General features: G+C 42.3%; 1 protein-coding gene across 1 annotated transcript; it reads left to right on the forward strand.

Annotated features, from left to right (window-relative positions):
- Nucleotides 1-25,541, forward strand: ITK (IL2 inducible T cell kinase). The gene is made up of 17 exons (XM_030504855.1): nt 1-192; nt 9,484-9,588; nt 11,481-11,562; nt 12,975-13,103; nt 13,762-13,802; nt 14,566-14,717; nt 15,159-15,224; nt 15,406-15,460; nt 17,717-17,796; nt 18,428-18,564; nt 19,340-19,414; nt 20,114-20,285; nt 20,994-21,210; nt 21,841-21,905; nt 21,996-22,114; nt 24,724-24,881; nt 25,408-25,541. Exons 1-17 carry the CDS (start codon nt 22-24, stop codon nt 25,477-25,479), a joined length of 1,896 nt encoding a protein of 631 aa, XP_030360715.1. The 5' UTR covers nt 1-21; the 3' UTR covers nt 25,480-25,541.
- The last annotated feature ends 465 nt before the right edge of the window (nt 25,542-26,006 follow it).

Raw genomic sequence — 26,006 nt, forward strand, 5'->3', positions numbered from 1 at the left:
AGCACATAGGACCAGCATCCCATGTCCTGGGAGACAACCATTCTTGGCTCAGCCATGAATAACTGTGTGCTCCTGGAAGAACTGCTGATCAAAAAATCCCAGCAGAAGAGAAGGACTTCACCTTCCAACTTTAAAGTGCGCTTCTTTGTCTTAACCAAATCCAAGCTGGCTTACTATGAACATCGTCATGGGGTACGTCAGCCATTTTCTCTCTCAAAACAGAATAATGAAGGGAAGGATGAAATTTGTTAAAGAAAGGGAAGGATGATAATGGAGGGAAGCATAAACTTTGTTAAATTTTATTAACTTTTCTGGTCCTTACTACAGGAAATTCACTGAAAATTGCAAAGTGGTCAAATTTGAGGTGATCAGTGGGCATTTGGTGTGCACAGAGGAATAAGACTACTTTGCTGTTTTATAGCAAGGGTCTAGTTTTGTTGCAGGAATTTAGCACAGGCTGTTGTAACTGGAGTGTGTAATAGCTGTGTGAGCCTCTGCCTGGCAGTTCACACTGGTACAGCAGTGACCTGGAGTGGCGTATTGCAAAGATCACAAGTGTACCCTAATTACATCTGCAAAAAGCCATCCACAGATCTTCGCTTTCTCATTCTTTTCTTCAAGGCAGCAGATTGATGGCTGGTAGGAGACCAGTCTTGCTTTTTAACAGAAATTCAGCTGCCATGTGTAACATGGCTCGTCTTTGGAGTTAGCTTCATAAGGGATGCAATGATGAGATCCGTGCTCAGACTAGGCATTGTTTCCCCAAGCTTGTGTTTCCCTGGTTTGCTAAATATGACAAAAATTAGAAGTCAGTCTGTGCACCCCATTGCGCTAAGTGTTCTAGTGAAGTGAGAATTATTTCCTTCTTCTGTTTAGCTGGATGTTTGCTGAGCCTCATTATGGTTGTAAATAATATTGCTTGTTTTCTAACAGTCGCTGAACATGCTGTTAATCCATTATGTTTAGGCACTGTTACTGTATGAAGAGCAGAATTGGGGATCGTGCTGCCTTGCTATACAGCACTGGAAACTTCAGACCATCTAATCTTGCTCAGCTGCAGAAAATTAAATGAAAACTGAACCCAACATGAAAAGCAAAATATGATGTGTCCTTGTATTTTATCATAGCCTAGTTGAGTTTGGATAACAACTTTAATGGTTAACAGTCATTTTTACTTGCAAGTTATTCCTCTCAAATATGCCCAACAAATTGTTTTTCTTGCTTTTATTTTGTAGTCTGTGTTTTTCTTACCTCCATATTTAAATAGGATATTTATTGCGGCACACTGAATATGTGATTTGAGACTCTGTCTGCTTTCCAAACTATCTTTCAAATGCTATTAAAGATTTTAAATTCCATTATAACTATTCCACTTTATTCTGGGTTCAATTTTCAAAAGTATCTGGTTGATTCTGCTGTAGGTATTTAGAGAAATCTTCACAACTAATTTTCTTTGGCACTTTCTGAGTCTTGGTGGACTTGAGATGAACTCAACATACACTTTGCATAGACACTTCTGCGGAGTCACAGTAGGTATCTGTCAGCATCTTGAGACACTGAAATAGCTTGGAAAATGTGACTTGGTGACTTTCAGTGGGGCATAGATTTCATAGGCTGTGTGAGTGTCTCTGGAAATTTTCTCCCCTAATCTTCCTACAGGTCAGTTAGGTGAGATGAGGGTTTGGTATCTTATCTACTTTATGTTATGTATTATGCATTTTAAGCATGTACATATTATATATGTCTAGACATTTATACATAAACACACATGCTACTTTAAGCCTATATACCTATTCGAGGGACAGTGGGAATATCTGTAATTACAGGGCTGATTTTCCTTGAAATGGTTTTTTTCTGACACAAACTGTCAAAATCAGGTTGTTACATGAATAGAAGAACTTCATATGAAATTGAGAGAAAAGTTTGTCCTGTGAAATACTCCCAGAACCGATCCTCAGCCTCTTCAGTAATCTTCCCCAAAATTAGACCATCCTGGTGAGACCTCCATGTGGTCAGGTCATTGGTGTTCTGGAGAGGAAAGCTTAGGGCAGCCCATGCAAGTACCATCTTGTTTTGTGCTGAGAACAGAATGAACCCCCAGCGATTGAGTTCACAGATAGTGAAGGGAAAATCACTGCTGACACATGGGCTATTCCCATCCTCTTGAGTGAACTAGGACTGGGGAGCGTGCGCAGGCATTGAAATCAATGATTTGTAGGGCTCATTCTCTGGCACTGGTTTGGCTCTGCTCCATGGGGACTCTCCAGAAATTTGTGGGGCTGGCAGGGGTTAGCACAGGCTGTCACCGTTACCAGCAGGCAGTTTGCATGTGGTTCTGCTCTGAAGGTTTAGGGCAGAGCCGTAGGGACATAACTGTTCTGTGCCAGCTGGCTGCAGTGGTGGGGAGTATCCGCAGACGTGTACTGCTACATAGAGATGGAACCAGCAACTCTCTGGGCTTTTAAAGTATATGTTTTTAAAGGGGAATCTCTGTGAATGTTTGCTATAAGAGTTTTCTTTAAGAGCCCTTTTCCAACCTATCCGGTGTCTTACTGTATTGTACAGTAGCCATCTCTCCAGTCCCTGGTCAGTCAGTAATAACAGCTTATGCATAGAGTCAGGTAAAACAACTAGTGAACTGCTTAACAGTTTGACGAGTCCCACTTATATCAATTGGGTGGCTTAAAGTAAAGCATACACTTACTCATTAAGCCCAGGATTACTTTTTGCCTGTATTTAACAGGGTTTAGCACCCAGTCCCTTTCTCTGCATTTTGACATCATGGGTATAAAAAAGATATGTAAGAGTTTATTTCCTAGTCCGAAACAAGGAAATAAACAGGTCAGAAGGGTACAGGTATAATTCTGTAAATGATACCAAAAGCTGCCAAGACAACCGACATCAGAGAAGCAAATTTTTGCGATAAGTGGAATGGCATTTTTGTTGTAATGGCCATAGCTAGACAGAAACCACTGTTCTCCTCAGGGGCCAAGCATGCCATCGCTGTTAATGTTAATGAAAGATATTTACATATCTCATTAGGAGAATGAGCCCCTAATAACTGACAACAACAAGAAGCTGTGTTTTCTGGAATTCATTATGCAGTGCACAATGCAGGGCTGTCTTAACATAAAGCAAAGCCCTGATAACAGGCACATGTATTCAGCCCCCGTCTCTACTAAAATACATCAGAAGGGCCTTTATTAGAACATGCAAATCAATTCCATGGGCAAAAATTCTTCATTTCCAGGGTCTGATTTTATAGCTACTGTACATGTGAGTAGCCAAGGTTATGGGAATAATCATTTTAACTATTTCAATGAGTTTGATCCTCACCAGGCTAACTGATAATGCCAACACTATGTGACACTCTCAGAGTCCCAGTACTCTTGCAGTACTGCAGAAGAAGCAGATGAATAAATCCCGCTGGAGAGGTGTCTAGAACAGAGTTTCAAATGTCGTTACTTAGCAAAACACTTGAACTGGTGAGTTACTTATATCCCATTTGCTTAACAGCTTATGGTACTTGGTAAATCCTTCAGGTTAGCAGACAGGGTAGTGAAGAGAGGTAGTTTAGTATTTCAGACACTAAGCAGAGGTTCTTGCATAGTCTTCAGAATGTCACATTCCTGCCGGATGGGGACAGCCAGTAATGAGCATCTCTCCCTGTTTTTCAAGCTGGCTGTAGTCTAAAAGTGGCACAGATGTCTGAGGCTAATGGCACACCTAGTGAATAGGCCACTGTCTATTGAGCTGGCACCACACTGGTAGTGTGGTACCTTAACCATTACATGATCCCTGCATCAGAGCTGCTATCTTGGCATGACTCGGATCTGCAGAGAGTGCTTGGGTCTGTCTGTATCAACTACGGAAAAGTGCTTCGTGTTCCTACACCAATTTTCCTTCTTCAAAAATAGGCATCTTGCCCTATGCAGGCATTCTGAGAATTATTTCAAGGCTGGAAAAGTTGCACCGAACACCTGTAATGTTCAGGCACATAAATACTTTTAAATTTCATATCTTCATGTACTCATGGGTTATAACTAGCCCAGCTTTTACAGGCAGCAATGAAAGGCGCACACAGAAAAGGACTGAGTTCTCTTTTCATTTATATCAGCACTATTCTTCCTACACTGGTCAGATGCTCAGGAGGTCAAATAGCATGAGTCAGCCTTGTCCTGGGCTCTTTCATTCAGATCTTTGATATTCAGATATAAAGATGGCACTTTAGTGTGCCTTGAAATTTGCTTTCAGTTTCTTGTGCCAGGAGAACAAAGGAATAAACTTGTCTGAAAAGCCTTTTATCAGCATCCTAAAAATGCTTCAACTGCTTCTGTCGAGTTATCTACATGTTGAGTTACTTGCAACAGTCCAGCTACCATCAGTAATAAAAGCAGCCCTTTGTTTCTCAATCCAGCAGCCCATTTTACCTTGATTATTCTACACAGAATCCAACTTGTCCGTCCTGCCCCAGAAAGACATTTTTCCCCCAAGACTCTAACATAAACAGACGAAGACTTTTCTTCCAGAGTCCTCTGTTTTGATGTTCCTCTCAATTAGAGTGACAAATCATACCATTCCTCATTGCTTTGTGTATTCTGAATACCTTAGTCATGAAGCTATAATCCTCATATAAAATTGGTTTAATTACAGTTTTAAAGACTACCTTCCAAATAAATACACGTGTGAGTAGATACGTTGTTCTTCATAACTTGTCATGTATTTATTAACAAGTTCTGCTTGCCAGAATTTGCAATACCATCTGTCTTCTGACGCACATCTCCAACTAATTTATTAACAATACAGATATAGCATACATGTGTATTATTAATATACACACATTAATCACATACAATACACAAAGAAATCAAGTTTGGCATCTGTCTACATCACACCTGTTTCAATGAATTTTTATGTAATAAAATCAGTACAACCTTAAGTAAGATGGAGACAAGATATAAACCTGTGCCTGAATGAATGTTAAATTAATCCTTTAGCACACATCTGTAAATGTAAACTGGATTTTTTAATAATTCAGATTTTATTATTGGAGCTGTGAGAGGATTAAGTTCATATTGTTTGCCACAATGAGCCTTGTTTTTATCGTGAAATCACATTATCATGGTAATACTGGTTGGAGGGCACTTCTTAAATTCATTTAGTTGGTCTTTGTGCATGGGGTCAGCATTAGATCAACACTCGGAGCAGGACTATCACCTACACATGAACAAGTTGGCTGTAGCATTGACTAGCCACTGCTTGAAAGCCAAGGACAGAGATTTCATGTCACCAGCACGGCAGTTCTCGTTGCTCTAAAAATACTTAAATGTGCATGCAAGCCTCTTTTCACGGTGACATGCACTTTATTCTAGTGGAATGCAGAAGTCAAAGCTTTTGCTTTTTTGCTTTTTTTTTTTCCTGCCTGTTCCTGAGGGACTGTATATAGCAATAAAACCCCCACCTGGTTTGGTTTCACCTCCTCAGGCCCACAGAGTAAGAAACCCTAAAATTATCTTCTGCCCCTGTCCAGGGGCACACTGAGCACAGCTGGAGCAGAGGTGGCACAGGACAAGTGGGTCATGCCCGGTGCCAAGGCAAAGACCATATCTACTTAATCACCAATTAAGAATGGTTCCTTCTAGTCCAGACAAAAAGTGAAAACAGGGAATGAAGTTTAGCTCAGACTCTTACAAAAATACCCTGATACTACAGAGAAGGTCATTAAACGCTTTGATTGATGGAAATGTTTTTGCGGTTGTGTTTAGAGAGGACTGGAATTTCCTACCTTGCTCCTCCACAGCTATAAATTAGCTTTCCCCTAACCTCCTGTTGCAGCCAGCATTGCAAAAGAAAGGACACACAGGCAATGGGGATGTGGTACAGGGAGACGGAGAGGTGAATGCAAACACTCAGTGATGGCAGGCAAGGAAAGCCTAGCTGCAGTGTAGAGAGCCCTTGGTAGTGACCGATGACAAGGGGCCACATGACACTCAATTGCTTGGTTTTCCCCTCACCAGCACAAAAGAAACAAGTTCTATTGAACCAAGGGGGCTTTATGAAATATGGCATGCGGCCTTTCTGCCTGCCAGAAAATGCCTGCTAGCTTTTCCCGTGCTCATTGAGATAAGGCTCTGTCCATCCCTGCCTTACCTCTCTCTAGCATTTGGCTTCCTTCCCTTCCATCTGACTCCAGCACTGGTGGCTACTTTTCTTGCCAGGGCCCTTTGGTTCATAAGTCGGGTTCAGTAAAACCTTTAAGCATCCACCGAAGGACCTTCAGCCTAAATGCTTGGTGCAGCGCATTTGATGAATGGGCTTCATAAATAGCAACAGCAAAGTGTTAGCCAAAAAGTAGCAAATTCCTCAGACTGCACAGCCCATATCTTACAAGATCTTAGACGTTCACAAAGCCTGAGGGTGCAGAGCCACGGTCAGAAAGTGTTCTCACGGCTCAGGCCTGTCGCCTGCAGCAGGTGCTGACAACTCTCTGACCTCTCACCATGGGCTCCACATCCCTGCGATAGGTGCCAGGCAGCCTATTCCCTGAGCAGGCACGGTGAGATGGCTTCTTGAGTCACAGGTTAGGGCTGTCAGTTGTCCCATAGTCAATTGTCCGAGTATCTAAAGCCAATAGGAGCCATTAAGATCATCTAGTTTATGCAGTAAACACAAGCTAAAGGATTAATCAGTGAAAGAGCTGCTGGAGCTGTGTGGCAAGAAAAGGTGAAATAGCAAAGATGAAGACAGCAATGCGTTGGGCTTGTGATGAACCTGGCTCTGTTCAGAGCTGTTAGCTCACCTTCCCAGAATTGCCACATTGCAAATAACAGACCAAAAGAAATAAAACAGGACGGACTGATCTGCAGCACACTGTACTCCTTGTGGGACAGCAGCATGCCTTGCTTATCTTTACACACACATTACATGGTAAGACCACCGATGCTTTTTCTGACCGACCAGCTAAAACATCTATGTAATTATACTCCAGTCAGACTGAAAACAACAAATGGAGATCTGTCAGCATGTTTTGTCTCTCCCTTTTAGGAACAAGTTTCTGAGGTTTTTTGGAGACTGTTTTTAAGAGCCTTTTCCTCTCCACTCCCTTCCAAATGGCCCAGTTGCTTTTGTTGGATTAAAGTGCAGCCAAGCATCACAAAAGCAGGGATATGTTTAGTTTCCAGACCAGTTTCTGGGCAATGCCTTGTTTGCAAGTGGTATTTCCAGTTGTTTGTGCTGCTACAGGGCTGTAATTGCTTACTATCAACAAAGTCCCATCTGCTGAGGATATACTGGGCAATGCACTGACTGCAAGATGTACCCTGATGTTGCACTGCAACATGAGATTATGAGGATATGAGAGCTTCCGTTGCTGAATTATGTGATTAAAAGCAGCACAGTAGGTGACGAAACCTGCAGGATGACTGCATAATGTTCCTTGAGAAGGCTGGACCCTATCTTTCAGCAGAGCCTGGAAAGATATCAGCAGTCTGCAATGAATGAACAGAGTGTGTGACTGGCACAGCGCCGCTTCCTAAAGCCTCAGAGGAGGATTGTATGTGGTTAAGCTCTGGGACTTCAAAGGAATAAGATGAAGGATGGTTCAATGCTAGCAAAATTGAAGGCTGTTATAGAAAATAAACGGTTTTGAGTCTCATCAAAAGTGTAGAAATCCCAGGGGTAGAACAAATGATAGACGAGGTTGTGGAGAAGAGACAGAGGAAGCCAAGTCTGGAAGAAAGACATCAATAGACAAGAATAAAAGAAAATAGATGGTGAAAATGGGGTGCAGTAAGGCCTTCTAAGGCTTGGCAATACTCTTGACTGTTAATTGGTATTTACATTTAGGGGTGCTCTACGGCCTTGGGTTTATTGATATAAAAAGATCCCAATCCACCCCATAGACCCACATGGGAAGATGTTGTCTACAGGAGACAGTCCTGGCAGTAAATCCAGAGGCACTGGTTAAACTGTAAGCAACTAAAATACAAAACCCAAATACACCAGCAAAGTCCAGCAAGAGCAATGTGAGGCCACACTGCAACAATTTCCCTCTCTTTCCTCAAGTCCAATTTTACAAATGCAAAATACCCAGCTAGGTGTGCAAGAATGAGGTTTGAGCAGCCTTGGGGCCTCTCTGTTTTGGGGCTGTTGACAGTATACTACGGAAACTTCACCCCATCTCCAGTGGCATCAGCCTCTTCCCTGTGTTAGGCTAAATTTAATGATGAAAGGTAGCAATGGAGCAGCAGTGAGGGTCAGCAGAGTGGTGGGGACAGCTGCTGCCAGCGGGACAGAGCTGCAGGGTCACAGTGACATAGGGAGGAAGGGACAAGAGGGAGTTGGAGGGTGAAGGACACAAAGGGTTGGGTTGGAGGTCTGAGGGAGGGCGAGAAGGTTGCCAAAGTCTTGCTGTGTCTCTGAGCGATAACCTGTGACAGGTACAACTCAGTCATTAAAGTTCATGATCTCTCCTGCAAAAACAGAAGCTTTTGCAGTGTTTTGGGGGTTCTTAAATCTCACCGATTTCCCTCATGCTGTCACAAAGCTGAGCTGGGAGACAGAGAGTGTTTAATCCCTATCGAAAACAAATCAAAACAGGAAACCCGTTTGCCTCCGAAGAGCGAACGTATTTGTAGTGAACCTTTCAGAAGCGTGTACCAGACACCAAGCCTTAGCTCAGCTCCTGCCTGCTATGTGCAGCATCTGCCTCACCCTTCTCTTGCAAAAACTGAGTGTCATACAGCAAGGAGCTATGGGGTGAGGACTTGGTAGGAAATACGGTACACTGAGGTAGTTGGGATACTTGGATGTCTGTTCTTTCCTTACCCTTTCCTTACTGTTATCTAGGTATCTCGTATATGATGAATAATAATGCAACAGAGGCTGCCAGAAAAATAGTTTTGTTGGCAAATTTTTGAGAATATTATTTACTTCAAAATTTCCTGTTATTTTTTCTTAGCTAGAACCCCTGACAGAACAAAATCAGGGAAGTGTTTTGATTCTTGGAAAATAGATGAGATAAATATGCTACATTTTAGCTAAAATGCATAGGTTTGAAATTCTTAGTACCCAAATATTTTTTTTAATAAAATATTTATTATTTTGTAGCTTTTCAGGATGAAACAGGAGTGTTGGTAAACCAAGCATTTCATTAAAATAATTCCTTTTGGTTAAAAGAGTATTTCATTTTGTTGGAAGAAAAAAAAAAACCTTGAATTTCAACCAAAGGTTTTGACTGGTTCACTAAGACTCCATGTTCTGAGTTGAAATATATGTATGTGCATATACGTGTGTGTATGTGCAGTCCATGTGGAGATGCCATATATGAGAATGATTCTTCATACTTTTAAATGCCTTACATGATCAGTTAATTTGCTTCTGCTCCATTAAGATTAAATCTCCCATAGACAGGACAGTCTTGTCTAATCATTTACTTTATCCACAATCATTATCACTAACCAAGTGCTTTTCTCTGTCTTCTAGAAAAAAAGGACTTTGAAGGGTTCTGTGGAGCTTTCCAGGATTAAATGTGTGGAAATTGTGAAAAGTGACATCATCATTCCCTGTCAGTATAAATACCCTTTCCAGGTGAGTCTGTCTGGTGACTGCACTGATAGAGGTATCACCTCATCTAGTGTTTCAGTAAAATTCTCCCTCACGGTGCAGTTGTTAATGAACCCAACGCCAAGGTGAATAACAACAAAGGAAGAAAAAGCAGATCAAGGTTTAAAATGACCTGGAGAATCACAGACTGTCTTTTTACAGGGTCCATAAACTCTTACACTCATTGGTTTTAAACTGAACAGGATCATTAGATCTTCTAATCCTATCCCATGTTTAAGACAGTGTTCAGCTACCCCACTAATTCAAGTTCGGAGAAAGCCCATCTTTTACATGGGGAATCCACCCAGGGTTTTGGCTGATTTACCTGTGTGGTGCTGAAACTGAATACGCTCAGTGGCCTTTGCATCAGAAACTGGTGAATGTGATGTTTTAGGGAGCTACTCCAAACAAGAACAAAGAGACCAGTAGTGGTGGGCTGCTAACAGCGGACCAGTTACGATGGACAGTGCTCCACTGAGGTTGCGGTAATTGCTCCTGCTTGTAGCACATCTAAATTTTGTCCGACAGTCACTTTTGTGGTATTTTGTAAAATTATATTGTCTGGGTTGTTTTGGGTTTTTTTAAAATATCTCAGCTGCACCCATATGTAAATCTTCTGTGGAACCACCAGTGGCTTTTTAGTTTTATTTGGCTGTCTGGCAAGTGATCCCCTTGCAGAGAGGCATGAAATGAGTGATTTTGTGCAGTTGTGCATGCTCATGGCTATGTCTTTTGGAGATCTGTTTATTGCATATTTCAAAATCCGCCTTACATTGTCAAAACATAGAGACATCATAATATCAACATGAGTGCCTTTAAACAAGTGGAAATTATTCCTCTCCTATTTCTGTTTTTTGTAAAACAGGCTGTAATTTATTTCTACGTAGCATGAAAACTGACTCATACGGCTGTCTGTGTGTGTGCCTGCAAGGGCATCAGGCCAACAGATAGCAAATGCTTCCTGTTCTTTAAACAGTCATCAACTTTGCCTCCTTTACATGCCAGGAGAAACTTTAAAAAACAGCTGCTCTCTTCCAGAAAACTCTGTTTAAAAACAGTGGTCAGAGCATCTGTGCATCAAAGACACCAGGTCCCATTTGGAATTAAATTGTTGAGATAAATACTGGAAGAGAAATATAGATTATGCATTACATCAAATTTTAGTCATCCAATTCAGTTTCTGAGTCATTTCAGTTCTTGTGATGATTTTACTCCCTGGCCTGAAATTTCAGAAACATTCTGTATTTCTCATCCTTCGTTTGTTTGTCATTAAGGCCAACTTGATGAAAACAGCATCTTGATTGCTCATTGCTCATCTGCTGCAGCTTCTTATTTCCCCTCTATAATCCTACTGAAAGCTATTAAAAACTTTGAAGAATAATAGTAATCGAAGTAATCTCCAGGGAGTTGCATGAGATCTATATTTAAACAAAAAAAGGCTAAATTTGGCTTTTAGATCTTAAGTGAAGGTATCTTAACAAGAAACCGCTAAGAAACAGATGCTATTTCCCCAGAGAAGCTTTAGAAGGATAAACTGCAGTCAGAGAGTAACGTGCTATAAACCCTCTGCAGATTGAAATTGCTACATCTCCACTGATTTCACAGGCATTTCTTAACAGCATAAAAATGATCTAAACCACTGCTTGTCTAGAATTCTTTCTTGATCAGGATTTCTACTCCATATTAGATAATCAAAAGTCAGTGAGGTTAAGAGATGCTTCTGAACAGTCTCTGTTACTCCACTTTCCCATGCCATCATTTTGTGTTTAACTTGTTGGTATGAGGGCTGTTCCCTGTTGCTTTCAGGGGCTCCATCATGCCCAGCATATCTGGGATTGCTTCTAATGGCTTGCTTCCTTCTTTACTCCGCTTTCCAGATCGTCCATGATAACTACATACTCTACGTGTTTGCACCTAATCGTGAGAGCCGGCAGAGATGGGTCTTTACACTAAAGGAAGGTAATAAAACCCCTGTGCTCATCTAATGTTGAAGTTACTTATCCCAGCCCAGTTTTTTCACAAACTATAATGCAGAGAAAATATGCAAGAAGGGTCAATGTCTTAGATTCAAGCGATAGTGGGGAATGAGGTTATAACGTCAATTTGGTTGTGTGTTTGCAGCAGCAGTAGAAAATTTGGCCATGGAATGCTTTATTTGCCTCTTTCTAGGATAAACTGTTAGTATGTTACTGTAATTTGAGGTTTCTTAGTCAGGAAGAGATGAGGGGTTTTCTACGGCTATTTTTTAAAGTACTTAATCTTTTCTGCATAGAAGATATTTCAGCTCTTACTAATAGATTTTTTGTTTAGATGACAACCTTCTTAGAGAATCATGATTATTAAGAAACATTTTTGCACGTAGTATTCATTTCCTGTTCACCTCCTGAACTGTGCTGTGCTCTGCTGCAGTGATGCTGAGCTGAAGGCACCATAACTAACCACTGCAGGCAGAAATGAAGTCTAATACTTGCCATAAGGGAAGCATTACTTGGTTACACGAAAACTGCACCAAGCTTCTGTCATAGCTTTTCCCTGCTTTATAACACAAGCTGCTATATTTTTCACTCTGAAAATATTGTGTCTCATGGAGATATTAGTAACTTCATGCATTCACTCTTGCAACTCGTTATTCCCCTTCTGGACAGTGCTCACCCCAAGCTTCTGCTTTATCACCTCTTCTTGTTCAACATTTTGAGACTGTCCCATCCCTTGGACAATTTAAATAGTCTCTTGAAACAGGTCAGCAGAAATGTTTTGTTCTTTTTAGGAAAATTATTATTACAGATGAAGAGCCTGAGCTTCGAGAAGAAGGACTCTTTAATCACTCATACAGACATTCAAGACTGTTATTTACATATGCAAAAAATGGTTAGTGCTGGTGAATGCCAGCTTGTACAGCTCCTTGACCTCCTGACACCAGGCCAAAGCATCAAGTGTCTGTACCCTACATCTATAGATACCTTAGAGGTGCAGTCTCTCATGGGAATCATCAGCATATGGACTTCCAGGTTTTATTTCCTTTTATGAGTCCTTCCTTCTGTGGTTTTGGTGTTTATCAGTTTAAAGAGAGAGCCACTTTGATAGGATTCTGGTCTCCCCCCAGTAGAGATATATAGGCTCCATCACCAGCAGGAAGGCTATTCCTCCACATCAGTGGTGGCATTCACTCCTTTTGGGAAAAAGAAAAACATTAATGGAGGAGGTCGATATATAATAATAATCAAAAGCTTGGTTTGACAAGAAGAAGCTTCTTTTCAGTGCAGATTATTTCCATTCAGTTCTAGATGTCTTTCAGAGCTGATGTGAATGCAAATAAATTAATTTTCCCCCTCTTTTTTCTTCTTCTGTTTTCTTCCCCCAACATTTTCCAGAAATCATAAACAACAACAGTTTGGTTTCAAAGTGTCATCCAGATTTTTGGATAGATGGCAAGTGGAGATGCTGTGCTCAGACAGAGAAGATGGCAGTTGGCTGTGTGGAGTATGATCCTACCAAAAATGGTATGGGATTTGTTAAGACCATCCCAACTTTGAAAATATTTATTCCTAGCAAAAGTAAAGGATTGAATCTGTCTCGTGCAGAACATCAAAGAATATTATGTTACATTTCCACCAAGAGACATGTTGCTGGCTTCTTGGGATATTATGGCTTATCTTTAACTGTATATGGCATTCTTTGTTTTGACTTAATCTTTTCCTTTCTGTGTTGCTTGGGGCTGTCTTTGGAGTCAGATGGAGAACTAAGAATTTGATCAGCTGTGCTCAATCAATAAGCCATAATAAGAACTTTCTTGAGATATACTCATGCAACCCTGTGTCCCCTATTTTGTCCTAACCACATTTCTTCTGTGGTTTCAATGGCCAAGCATAATCTTTACTTTGTCTCCTGAAAAAGCATATAAACAGTCAATCATTCTTAACCCAAGGCACTGTAACCTTGTATCTGGGGGATTCCTTGAGTTACCTGTACTCCAGTTTCAAACCCATCCTGTGTGGCTGAGTCACTGTATAGGTGCAGACTGTTGGCATGTCTTGCTCTAAAAGGCCAAGACTTGCTCTTCACTGGGTTTGTATCACCTTTATCAGTTCATTACCTTGACATTTTCTCCCCTGGTTTTGTTCAGATCTACTTCAAATTATTCTCTTGATTTCCTTTCAGCCTCAAAGAAGCCTCTTCCTCCCACTCCTGAAGATAACTGGGTGAGTGCAGTGAGGCATATGAAGCTGTCCTTGGTGTCCTGCCCTGTGTGTTTAACTAGCAGTGGTGAATATACCCTCATAAAGGTTCACTGCAGTGCAATGACCTGGAATATCACCTGTGATAACATTCCCTGGGCTTTTCTCTTGCCTTTTCCATATATTTTCATAACCTAGAAAACAGCAGCATCCCACTAGAGTTAGTTAGGTTCACTCCTACAAAGACAGCCTAGTTTCACAAATAACTTTCCAATGGTAACTGAAGCTCCAATTTTTTTGTTCTTCAATCTATAGACAGGGAAGCTGGGGAAGTAGGAGGGATATGAGAAAAGCTGCTGTGATGGGGGATAGAGAAGTGATTTTCCAAACTCACTTGTGGATGAGACAAAATGTCATCAGCTTATTTAAGAAGAAGAGAGAAAAGGGCTGGAGGGCAGCAGAGCATGGGACGGTCCTCCTCTCGGGAGGCCATGGAGATTTTATCACTGGAGGTTTTTAAGAGGAATCTCTGAATAATAGATCAGACAGAGGTAATCCTGCTCTAAGAAGGCATAAATATGTATTTTCTGTGCAACTGAAATTTTTGTATGAAATTAATTGTTTGAATGTGCTAAAAATTCTTACGCTGCCACCATACCACACTAGACACCCTGGGGTGCTTTCCCAGCTCTGAACCCAGAGAACACCAGTGCTTCATCATTTTAAAGAACATGCCATTGGTTTTTATGACTATGAATATGATGAGCCTTTTGCCTAATTTGTGCAGAAATTGTTGCTGGACCCAAAGGAAGCCTTAGTTATGGCCATATATGACTATGAAGCCCAGAATCCGCAGGAGCTGACATTACAATGTAATGAGGAATATTATGTGATTGACAGCTCTGAGGAACATTGGTGGCTGATTCAAGATAAGAATGGGTAAGTCCCTTTTCAACAGCCAATTTACAAATCCTTTCTAAATCCAGTTTGTTATTCCATTAACATGTATGCTGCCCTCTTGTACAACTTGTGAAAGTTACCCTCTGATATACAGGGAAAAAGTGATGGAAGGTTATTTACTTTCTTCCCTTTGATGTTGCTTGTATTCAGGCAGCTGAAGAAAAGGATCTGAATGTTACCCAAAATAAAAGTCCTTAGCTTAGGCTGTCATATATGTGGGGGGAAAAACAGTGAAAAATGTGAAACTCTGCAAGTTTAGGGGTGCAATCAGTTGTTTACTTCTCCAGTAACCGTACTAAATACATAACAATCAGCACTTCTGTCATGCAAAGAGCAGGCAAATCTTTCAGGGCTGACTCCTACAGATGCAGAGAAAATCCTGTCTGTCTGGCGCACTCATGCCATGTCGCATTTCAACAGGCATGAAGGCTATGTGCCAAGTAGCTACCTGGTGGAAAAATCACCCGAGAATCTGCAAATATATGAGTAAGTTGTGCCTGTGTTTGTCTTGTGTCTCCAAGTGCCCTGGATTTGTTCTACAAGCCTCAAACATCCCTACCCCACATAATGTGTCGCCGCTCATGCTGGGGACACTGAATTCAGATGCTTTTCAGCAGAAACTTAACTAGCCTAGAAACGCTGACTGGGAATCTTTTGATGTTTTCAGATGGTACAATAAGAACATCAGCAGAAGCAAAGCAGAAACACTCCTCAAGGATGAGGTAAACCAGTGTTACACGCGGGATGGGTGGGCAATAATAATTGATTGATGACAAATGAGGAGAAGCCTGCGAGGGTTGCTTTGTGTAAGAGAGAGCTGGACCCTGCGTTCCTGCTGTGGTGTTGTCCTTGGCTATTCTCAGTGTGCGACGCAAGACAAAGGATCACTAGCAGCCTCCCCCTTACCTCCATGGTAGCTGAGTGTGGGCAGAGATCTGTGCCATCCTTCATTGGTTAAACACACCCAATAAGTGGGGCTGGTGGAAAACACTCTTTTGGAACACTGCATCGACTGAAAACTGTGATTTTAGCTCATCTTTTCTGCCTCTGCAGGAGGTCTGTGGATGCCAGTAGTTGTCTGAAAATCTAACCAATCTTGTGCTGAAATGTTTTGGGTGAAAGCCAAAAGTATGGGTTTGGGTTTTTTTAGTTCTCTCTGTGTGTGTGCGTGTGAGCATCTTTCATTTTTCAGCTGAGACTGTTTTCCAGTGAAGACTGTAGTGAAAATAGAAATAATAAACTTCTGGTTCAAATTTTCCACACAAACATACCCTTAGTTTCAAAATCACCTCAGTTTCAAAATCACCTCTACTGTGACTCGTTAGTAGTGTTAGTGATCTACTAACAGGAGACCCAAATAAAGGATTGTTTCTTGCGACGATAGTATTTTATGCAAATAAAAGCATTTTTGTGTGGTTTTAAATATTATTTTAGTTCTTATAACTCCTATGGGATGTGTCCATGGTTTTGTGATGTTATTTTTCCTTTTGGTCCTACCAGCAAACTTCTCTGTGGCAGCTATCTCCCTGTGGCTGCAGAGGCTTCTGGTTCAAAACCTTGCAGCCCCCACAGCTTCCCCCCAAAACTAGCCAAGTTCTCGAGTGATCTTTGGCCAGTCTTGCTGTCAAGTGAGACAGAAGGGCAAGAAGAGAGTTTCAAGAAACTCAGGCAGGATGCTGTCTTCAACACTTGCCTATCTGTGCAAGCAACCCCACACTGCCAGGGAGATGAGTCCTAAAGCCCTCACTGCGCATGATAAAGATGCTTTTCAGAGCTTCCCTGTGCTAGATATTGTGTAGTGCAGGTATGGTAGATATTGCACAGATGTGCATTGAAGAGATAACCCTGGAAAGTGTATAGCTCAGTGGGCTGATCCCACCTGGTCAGAGCTGCACATTGAGAGTCAGCAGTTCATATGCAGGGGATGCAGTAGCAGTCTCAGCCTCTGTGTTCACCTGGAGCTGAATCAGGTGGGAAGGAGGACAAGGCAGGGTCCACTTGGTGGATTAGGTTTGCACCAAGTGTTGTGGGTGGATAGAGGACGTATAAAACGGAGGAAATCTACCATGTAAAGCAAAAGAGGGGATGAAATAATCAGGCACTTGGGACGCCAGATGAAAAGCATCTTTATCTGCAAACAGAAGAAAAATGTGTTTTTTGTTATGAATGTGTAGATCAGCACAGCATATTGCATCCAAACTGTTATGCTGAATCTTCTCCTCTGCCATCTGATCTATTAGTGCCTGGCCCTGCAGGATCATGGCCTATGATACATTTTAGCATTCAGATGAGTAGAAAACAATTAAACAGGAAAATTGTCCTGTGAGTGCCAGAGTGGAGGAAGCCTCCTTTCATACACATTGCTGTTTAGATACTGGATGACCGGGGTACCTATGAAAGGCAGGATCTCGTCCAAGCTTTTCCCATTTGTGATACATTGGCAAATTATCTTTCATACATTCCCATATGGATTTTCTGGTGTTGCATAAATTGTACGCTCGTTCTGTAGCTGCTCTCTCAATGGAGAGTACTAAAGGGGCTTGCCTTTCCACTTGCCTGCACATTTCATTGAACTTGTGTGAAATGATTATCACCAGATTGAAAGGAGCCAACGGGTTCAAAATTTCTAGAGGAGAGGCTTGGAGGGACAGAGGCACATGCCTGTGTACCTACACCCACATATACTCAGCACAAGTGCACACATCTCATTTCCTCAGGAAACTGAGCTAAAAATACATAGCACCCGAAAGAGATCAGCTGGGTGTACCTGCAGGCCCTGGGCAGCCATCAGAGCTGTGCATGGAACAGACCAAGCTCTGCCAGTTGGCTGATGGCTCCTTTTCTTCCTACATGTTTAGCACATCCTTGTGACTGAGCAATAAGGAGGGCTGAAATGAGCAGAACTTTGTCCCCAGACCACTTCTCTTTTGTTCCCGTTATGTCTCTAACCAATTTTCTCTCCTTTGCTCTTGTTTCAGGGAAGGGAAGGTGCCTTCATGGTGAGAGATTCCAGGCAGCCTGGCATGTACACAGTCTCTGTTTTCACCAAAGCGTTAAGGTACAGCTGAGCTCAGCAGCTTTTCGCATCAATTACATCAATGAAATGGCTTCTGTGAGAGTGTAATCTCTGTTTTGGCATTATAAAGAGATAGCAGAAGGCTCATGAAAATTACAGAGGAAAACACTTCCAAAAAAGGCAGAAAAGTTAGCTGCCATTCGCAAAGCTCCACTTCTCCCTGCATCTAAATATATGCCTATAAATAGTGTCTTAGACATCACTGGGGCTGTAATTTTAGTGGAATTATCTCCCCAGATTAAGTGTCACCAGATCAACATGGAGTATATCCTGGACTCATCAGAGCTGGGTAATACAAGACTAGTGAAAGGGTTTCAGTGATGGGGCAGAAAGTTTTGCTTCAGAAAGAAGAGGTAGAGAAACTTTGAACTCAACCTGCCTTATCAGGAAACCTCAGCCTTTCTAGAGATGAGACCATCTAGGAGTGAGAGGGAGAACATGCAAGCACACAGCTTTCGTTAGCAATTGCAACTCACTCCTTGCTCCCCACCCATTCATTCTGCATAGGCAAGGTTCTACCCTTTGCTCTCTTGCTCGTCTTCAATTTGTACTCCAGATTCCTGTCTTTTTGCTGCAGCCTAGTTTTCCTCAGAGAAAACCTCCTCTTTTTCAGCACGGATAACAATCCCGTTATAAAGCATTATCACATTAATGAGACAACTGACTTTCCCAAGCGATATTACTTGGCAGAAAAGCATGTGTTTGACTGCATCCCTGAACTCATCAACTATCACCAGCACAATGCGGGAGGTGAGTGAACGCAGGGAATCTGCTGTTTTACCATGCAGCCAGGTGACTGTTTCGAGTGAAGGAAGGCTCCCAAGCCCCCTGTCTTTACAATGGAATGTTAAATGGGACCACCTTTTCTTCCACTTCTCCTTGCACTCAGATGGTGGGAGAATGACCATCTCAGGCGAGCTTCCAGCATTACATCTTCATTCTGGTAATATCCTTCTAAGGCTGACTATGACCAACACAAATGTTGTAATGACATATTATAAAGAGCCCTTTCATTCCTGGGAGCCAGTGGGGACGTGTCACCCCTGTCAGAGCAAGCTACCTGTTTGAGTTACCCTGCAGGCCCTTCTTGCCCAGGAGGTGATATATCCCTGGGCCTTGATTTGGCACAAAATTAGGGGCATGGCCATGATCCATAGCCAGACATGGGAGTTACCAAAGACTCTCATCCCTACAGCCCAGGAGTACCAAGGGAAATCTTGGGCTCCGAAAATACCCTACAAATAAAAGGTATAATTTTGAATTTCATCAGAGTTAATAGAGCCTCACAGCTCGCATTTGCTGACAGAGTGAAAATGGGAAATTAGCTGAAACTGCTCAGAACTGGCTTCCTTCTAGCAGGCAGGAAATCATACTCTGAATAGAGGTTTAGCTGCCCTCAAGTGGAGCTGAGAACTCAGTACAATAAATCTGCTTCCAGTATCCAGGCTGCCTTCTGGGGTAGTGACAGCCACACTTCCCATGACTGTGACAATAACTGGAACCCACCTTTTCCTCTGTTATCCAGGTCTTGTCACTCGTTTGCGGTATGCAGTTTCTTCTTGGAGGAAAAAGGCCCCAATCACTGCAGGGCTCAGCTACGGTATGGTACTCTCATGACTATATGGGAATCACACTCCTCACTGGTTAGCTGGGTGGTCCTGAATATCCCCATGAATATTGATGAATATTCATGTGACTATCACCACAATAAATAGCTTTCCTCAGACCTTTACACTGCACTATTCACTAGATTATCATCTTTGTTATTACCATTGATAACTGAAAGAATTGATCGTGCAGTGCTTTGAGGGAGGTGATGAGAACCCCAGAGTCTCAATGAAATCAACATTAAATACTAAATGAATGCTGAACGAAGGTGATGGGAGTAGGAGCATAGCATAACTTGATGGAAGCTGAGTCCCTCCTGAAAGATGCCTCCATTTGCACATTGCTGTCTACAAGAATTTTGCTGGTATCATCTTTATTGTAACTTTGAGACATAAAAGAAATTCAAAACCATGTTATGCTCAATAGTGCACATATGCATGGTAGAAACAATCCTCCCTGAAGAACTGGATAGACAAGACAAATGGGGGAAAATAGGGGATGTTTTTATTCCTACTCTTAAACATGACCTGCAGCACAGACTAGTCAAATGAGTTAACAAAGGTCAGGCAGACAATTTGAAGAAGAGCCAGAAAGTCTCACTTCAAGCCCTGTCTCAATGTTTAACCCATAAAAGCTTTTTGTTTAACATTTTACTGCTGGATCCTTACTCTTTGTCCCTTACAATCAACAGGAAAATTCATCATTAACCCCTCTGAGCTCACCCGTGTACAGGAAATTGGCAGTGGTCAGTTTGGTGTGGTCTACCTTGGCTACTTGATGGAGAGGACGAAAGTAGCCATCAAGACCATTCGTGAAGGAGCAATGTCTGAAGAGGATTTCATTGAGGAAGCTAAAGTCTTGATGTAAGTAGTAGATTCACCAAAAAAAACAGACCCTGAAGGATTCACAAAACTGAAACGAAGTGTTGTGAAGTTTGGAATGTGAATGGGGAAGTTAAACTTGGATTATCTACTATGTATCTAAATAGTATAGAGACTGGTGAGCTCTGGTGATTACAAAGAAAGGCAATTCAAAGTGTAGGTGAATTACTGTCCTTCTAAATCTACCATTATCCAGAATGGTCTTCCAGATATCCACTGTTCTAGAAGGCAGGAAGAATTGATGATGTGTTTTGGAGAGCAAAGTGCTTTTTGTCAAAAATAATTAAATAGAGAAATCTCTTAAAATTTGAGGGAAATTTTATGGAAAAGCTTAGGTGCAAATTTTATTTTTTGCTTTGCACAGCTGGAAGTGTTTCTCTTTGGTTTTATTGACTTTGTTCCCTCCCTTCAAAAACAGATGGAAATTGGTTTTGGTTTTGTTTGATAGGATGATTTTCCATGCAGGAAAGTCTTTTGTTGACCATTACCATTAAAAGGGGATGACATTTAGTGCTATTTGACATTAGACTTTGTCTACACATTTTCTTCTTTCTACTTAGTAGTTGGCCTTTGCAGAGAGAGGGTTGCAGCAGGGTGACATAGGAGGCTGAATATAACACACTTGCTGTAAGGATAGAAGACACTGAGCCTGTTTCAGCTTCTTTTCCACCTTCCCTCCCTATCCCATAGGAAACTGTCTCACCCCAAGCTAGTCCAACTTTATGGCGTGTGCTTTGAGAACACCCCCATATGCTTGGTGTTTGAGTTCATGGAGAACGGCTGCTTGTCCGACTACCTCAGGAGCCAGCGGGGCAGTTTTTCAAAGGAAACCCTCCTGGGGATGTGCCAAGATGTGTGTGAAGGAATGGCTTATCTGGAACAAAACTCTGTCATCCACAGAGACCTCGTATGTTGGTCCCATATAGACTTTTTCTTTGCTTCAGCTGAATGTTTCCCTGTGCTTTCTCCCTTCCTTAACTTCAGCTTTCACACTCCTCCTGCCTATCTGTTGATAGGAGATGCAGCACCTCCCCTAATTGCTGAAGCAGCACCAATACTTTAGGAAAGAACCCCACCTCCTGGAGCACTGATTATCCACTTCCCTTAACTGTGTTTGGGAGAGAAGAAACAAGTGAAGATGCCAAAAAGGCCTGTTCTAACATATGTATAAACATGCATTGCTGATAAAATGCTTTTAATTACATGGTGTTCAATCAAGCTGCATCAGCCACCGTTACTGTTTTGTTAGGAGAGCAAGGACTGAGTAGCTGTGGATATTTTAGGGTCTTTCTCTGCCCTTTCTGGGCAACAAAGGCCAGCAAGTCAGACTGATGCTTTTGTGGTGACAGGAACATGCTGGCCATTAAATGTACACAAAGCATAAGAACCTCAGGTTTTCACCCTCTTTGTATGGTGCGATGTCACTTTGATTCTCCTTTCTTTAAGCACTATCTGTACTTACAGGATGAAAGCATCTGAGTGGTTGTGATAGTCTTTCAGCTCTGACCTTCTGCCTTTGCACCTTCTTTTCCTGCAGGCCGCTAGGAACTGCCTGGTGGGAGAATCCCACGTGGTCAAAGTATCTGACTTTGGGATGTCGAGGTAATGCCACCAAGGCTGCACATGCTCCCTGTAAGGCTGTCATGGGATGAGGGGGGTTACTCAGCATGCTCCCTTCTTCTCCTTTTCCAGGGTTGTCCTTGATGATCAATATACCAGCTCCACGGGTACCAAGTTTCCAGTCAAGTGGTCTGCTCCAGAGGTTTTCTCCTACAGCAACTATAGCACCAAATCTGATGTTTGGTCATTTGGTAAGAACCTCTTGTCAGAATGGAAAAAAACCCAGCAAACACCAGCTTAGAAAACCATGGGGCTCACTCCTCAAGTAAATTCTCCTAAACACTATATCCTTTGGGCTTCCAGGGTGTTTTGCCTGAATAATGGCTTAGAAAAGCACACCTAAATCATTTAAGTGAAAGAAAGAATCATAAACTACATACATAATTTGGAACACTGCAAATACTGCCAAGTTAATGTATTATACCTGTGCAATGCTATGTAATACCAAATAATGAACTCTATTTCATGCTGATAATAGCAGAAGTGTCCAGGAAAAGGTTGAAGAGTCACTGACAAGATTATATAAGGAAAGGAATGATATTTAAGCATTCCACCTCTCTGCATGTCAGCCCTGGGCACTCATACTTCACTCAAACCCTCTCCCTTTCCAAGTTTGCTCTGCTGACTCCATTTGCTTTATGCTGATCTGACAATTTATTTCACCACTCACATTTTCTCACTTCATTTCCTGCTCCCCAATGCATTGTTTTATGATTCGCATCTGTTCTTTGGTCTCCCTTCTGGACCCTCAGAGATAAGAAAACCGTTGTATATTTTTTTTTTCCCAAAGCCATTGGCACTGGAAATAACAAAGGCTATCCCCTGGCCTGTTGATCTGGCACACTGATGTGTCTGGCCCTTCTCCAGCTAGCATGCAAATTGTGGTACTGCAGAATGAATCGGTGCAGTGTGCTGTGCACAGCACACAGTCAATGGGGTGCCACTCAGCTCCGGGCCTAGCAGTAAATAATGCAGGATTATAACCTTTGCTAGTCTGTGCTTGTGAATTCTGTGCTTCCCTCTCGCCTTGCTGTCTTCTGCTGCGGTTGAAGTTGTGCATTCCAGTGGTGGATTATGAGCAGCACAGTGGGAGCTGGGTGCTCAGCCCCACACAACCGCCTTCACTAACCCAGCCCCAAGATGCTTCCGAGCACCATTCCTCTTTCCATGTGCCCTGGCATGCGGAGGAGGCTGTCAGCACTCACCACGTAATAACAAGGGATAATATTTGCCAGTGGAAATATCCCTGACACCTCAAAGCAAAGTGGCAGTGACATGGGGAGAGATGCTACTTCGGTAAGAATGTTCTTTTGCTTCACAAATTGGAAGCTGACCCATACACGGAGAGCCAGATGCTTCCAAAAAGGGTGCTCAGTTTGATTTACAGTCAAGTGAAACAAGGTGAAGTTGGCTCACTCCAGTTTCAGGGCTGAATGAAATACTGGCAAGCTTTGCTTGTGTTGGTCAGTCCTTCTTTGTGAAAGGTGTAGCCAGCAGTGTTGTACATCTGTCAGACTTGTTATCTCCCCATCCAGTGGGGTTTGCATAAGAGGATTCCTCTGTCATGTCATGGTCTCATGACTCTGAGAAGCTTTCTGCTTCGCTGCTCTGCAGCCCATTCATTTCTTCTGCCAGGCCTGAAATCCTGCTGTGCCCAGGAGAACAAAATGCGTGTGAGAAATCCCAGTGCAGGAACCTGCACACTGGGGGAGTACAACTGCTTTGCTTATTCTTCAGTAGGGCCAGTATCATTGGTGAGGAGCTGTAATCTCTATGCATCTTCCTATTTGAAGAATTCAAAGCTGGAAAGCAGGCATTATTTAGCAAAGTTGGCTGACAACTGTATTTCAGATCAGTCTGTCTGTCTCCCTTTTCTAATACAATGTAAACACTGTTTACCAAGTCAGACATATTAGGTGAGCAAAGAAATTAAACCTCATAGTAACAGAGATGCCTTGTAGTCACTCCATTTGCAGGACCTCTCTGATCTGGTGGCCAACTGCAAGGTGTTCCACAGTCTTTTTGTCTTTCACTGCCTCTTGTCCACCACACTAGAGAAGCATGAGTTTCTGTACTGCTCCGAACAGTAATCATAGGAAAACATTTGACTGTTTAGGAAAAATGCCACAATCCTTCAAAATTCCACTGTCATCCCATGTGAATTCATTGCAGGGAATCACACCATCTTTTGTAGGAGAGGAGTTCCCACTACTGAGGCTGAGCTGACTAACAGAAATGGAGCCATTCATACTGCTTTCTTGTTTCTGAGTCTCACCAAAATACAAGCAGATTCTGGTGTAGGACACACTGCTGTTAGAAACATCAGTGACATGTCTCTGTATGTGATTAACTGGAAGCAAAAATAGATAAACTGAATCAATGACAAAAAGAGGTTCTCTTACCCAGATTGCACATCTGGATGGAGTACACACACAACCATTCCCTCCTTTTAACAGTTTGGGAGAAGACATACAACACTGCTTTTCTTTCTGACACATAACATACTTACACTTATCTGACTCATGGAGAAAGACCCTGTCATGCTAAACTATCATAAAGTAGGATGCAGAGAAGTCAGACTTGCAGTGATCAAATGGGTACTTCCACACTGTCTGGTGCCCAATAGAGATCCTAGCTGGCATCCTCAAACTGTGCAGCTATTTGGGCCTGATTGTTCAGATGTGAGAATCTGTGTGAAAATGCTTTTCCAAGTAACAGACAGCAGTGCTGAGCTGCAGAGAGCAGCAGGTGGAAGGATTTTGTTTGCTGCTTTGTGATTTTTCTCATTTGTTTGCTTTAGGAGTGCTGATGTGGGAGGTCTTCAGTGAAGGTAAAATCCCCTATGAGAATCGCACCAATGGAGAAGTGGTGGAAGAAATCAACGCAGGATTTCGGCTCTACAAACCCAAGCTGGCCTCCAAGGCGATTTATGAGGTCATGAGCCACTGCTGGAGGATGGTTAGTACTGTAATGGGAGAGCCCTAGTTCCCAAAGACAAAAGCTCTCTTCCCCTTGTCTTTTAGGAGGAGAGAGAGGTATACACTTCACATACTAACACAAGATAAAATCCTGGAGGTGAAGCACTCTGTAGCTTTCATCTGCTTTGGCAAACAGACTCTAGGCTCTTTGCCTTTTATTTAAGCTGCTGTTTCTACAGAGTGTGTTCACTGAGAAGTCTATGTAAGGCACCTAACTAAACAGTTTGCTTCCTAAGAAAGCTGCAGATCTGTGGGGCTGAGTTTTAATAGTGATGGTAAAAATGGCAGCCAACCACTACAAGGTGCTTAGTGTCCACTGGGCAAACTCACTGCTAGCAGCAGTGAAACACTGCAGAGAAGGAAGCTCATTCTTCTGCTGGCATTTTCTCTTTAACAATAGCTTGTAGTTTTGTTAACACACAGTTTCCAGAGTTTTCCTTCCTAATCTTGCCATTCCTCTCAAGTTGACAGTAATGTTCTCCCTCTCTCTTCTCTCCCCTGCTCAGAGGAAAGATGACCGGCCATCCTTTTCTATTCTGCTGTATCAGCTGAGTGAAATCTCTGAGTTGGATCTGTAATCATGGCACCAGCTGCTAATTGAAGCTAAAAGAGTCCTGAGAGGGCAGATGGTTGGATTTTCCTCACACAAAGCATTAACAGGAATCCTCTCACCATAGATATTTGCCATATGCCTGGGGAGAAGGAGAGGGCAGAGGCCGGTACTTCCAGACAGACAAGATATCCCCAGGTCTTCCAGAGCCTAGACAGACACAGGCTTTGGTTTGGCCAAGAATGTGGTTTGCATCTTATAAGCAGAAGCAGCAATTGCGCAGAGTCCTGAACCACACAATCCAGCAAGTGTTTTTCTCCTGAAGATACAGCCTCAAAACTAAGAGATCTGACATTGCTATTCCAGTTCTATGAACTCCCAAATGAAGGTCTTCCCTGGGGACAAACCCCTGCCTTTAACTGAGGAGGAACACTTAGACATTTCCATGGCTCTCTAATTCAGAGTGGGCTGGACCTGAAAGCTCTGAACAGGAATAAGCCTGGGACACATGGGAACAGGCTGGATTTAGTGACTGCATTTCTGATGCTGATATTT

Source organism: Strigops habroptila, chromosome 12 (assembly GCF_004027225.2).
Source record: "Strigops habroptila isolate Jane chromosome 12, bStrHab1.2.pri, whole genome shotgun sequence".
NCBI classification, from domain to species: Eukaryota; Metazoa; Chordata; class Aves; order Psittaciformes; family Psittacidae; genus Strigops; species Strigops habroptila.

Excerpts from the sequence above, each read along its gene's own strand:
- ITK (XM_030504855.1), top strand. The coding sequence starts at position 22 with ATGTCCTGGGAGACAACCATTCTTGGCTCAGCCATGAATAACTGTGTG. Across the intron at positions 20,286-20,993 it reads GAGGAAGCTAAAGTCTTGAT|GAAACTGTCTCACCCCAAGC; the intron begins GTAAGTAGTAGA and ends CCTATCCCATAG. Across the intron at positions 21,906-21,995 it reads TCTGACTTTGGGATGTCGAG|GGTTGTCCTTGATGATCAAT; the intron begins GTAATGCCACCA and ends CTCCTTTTCCAG.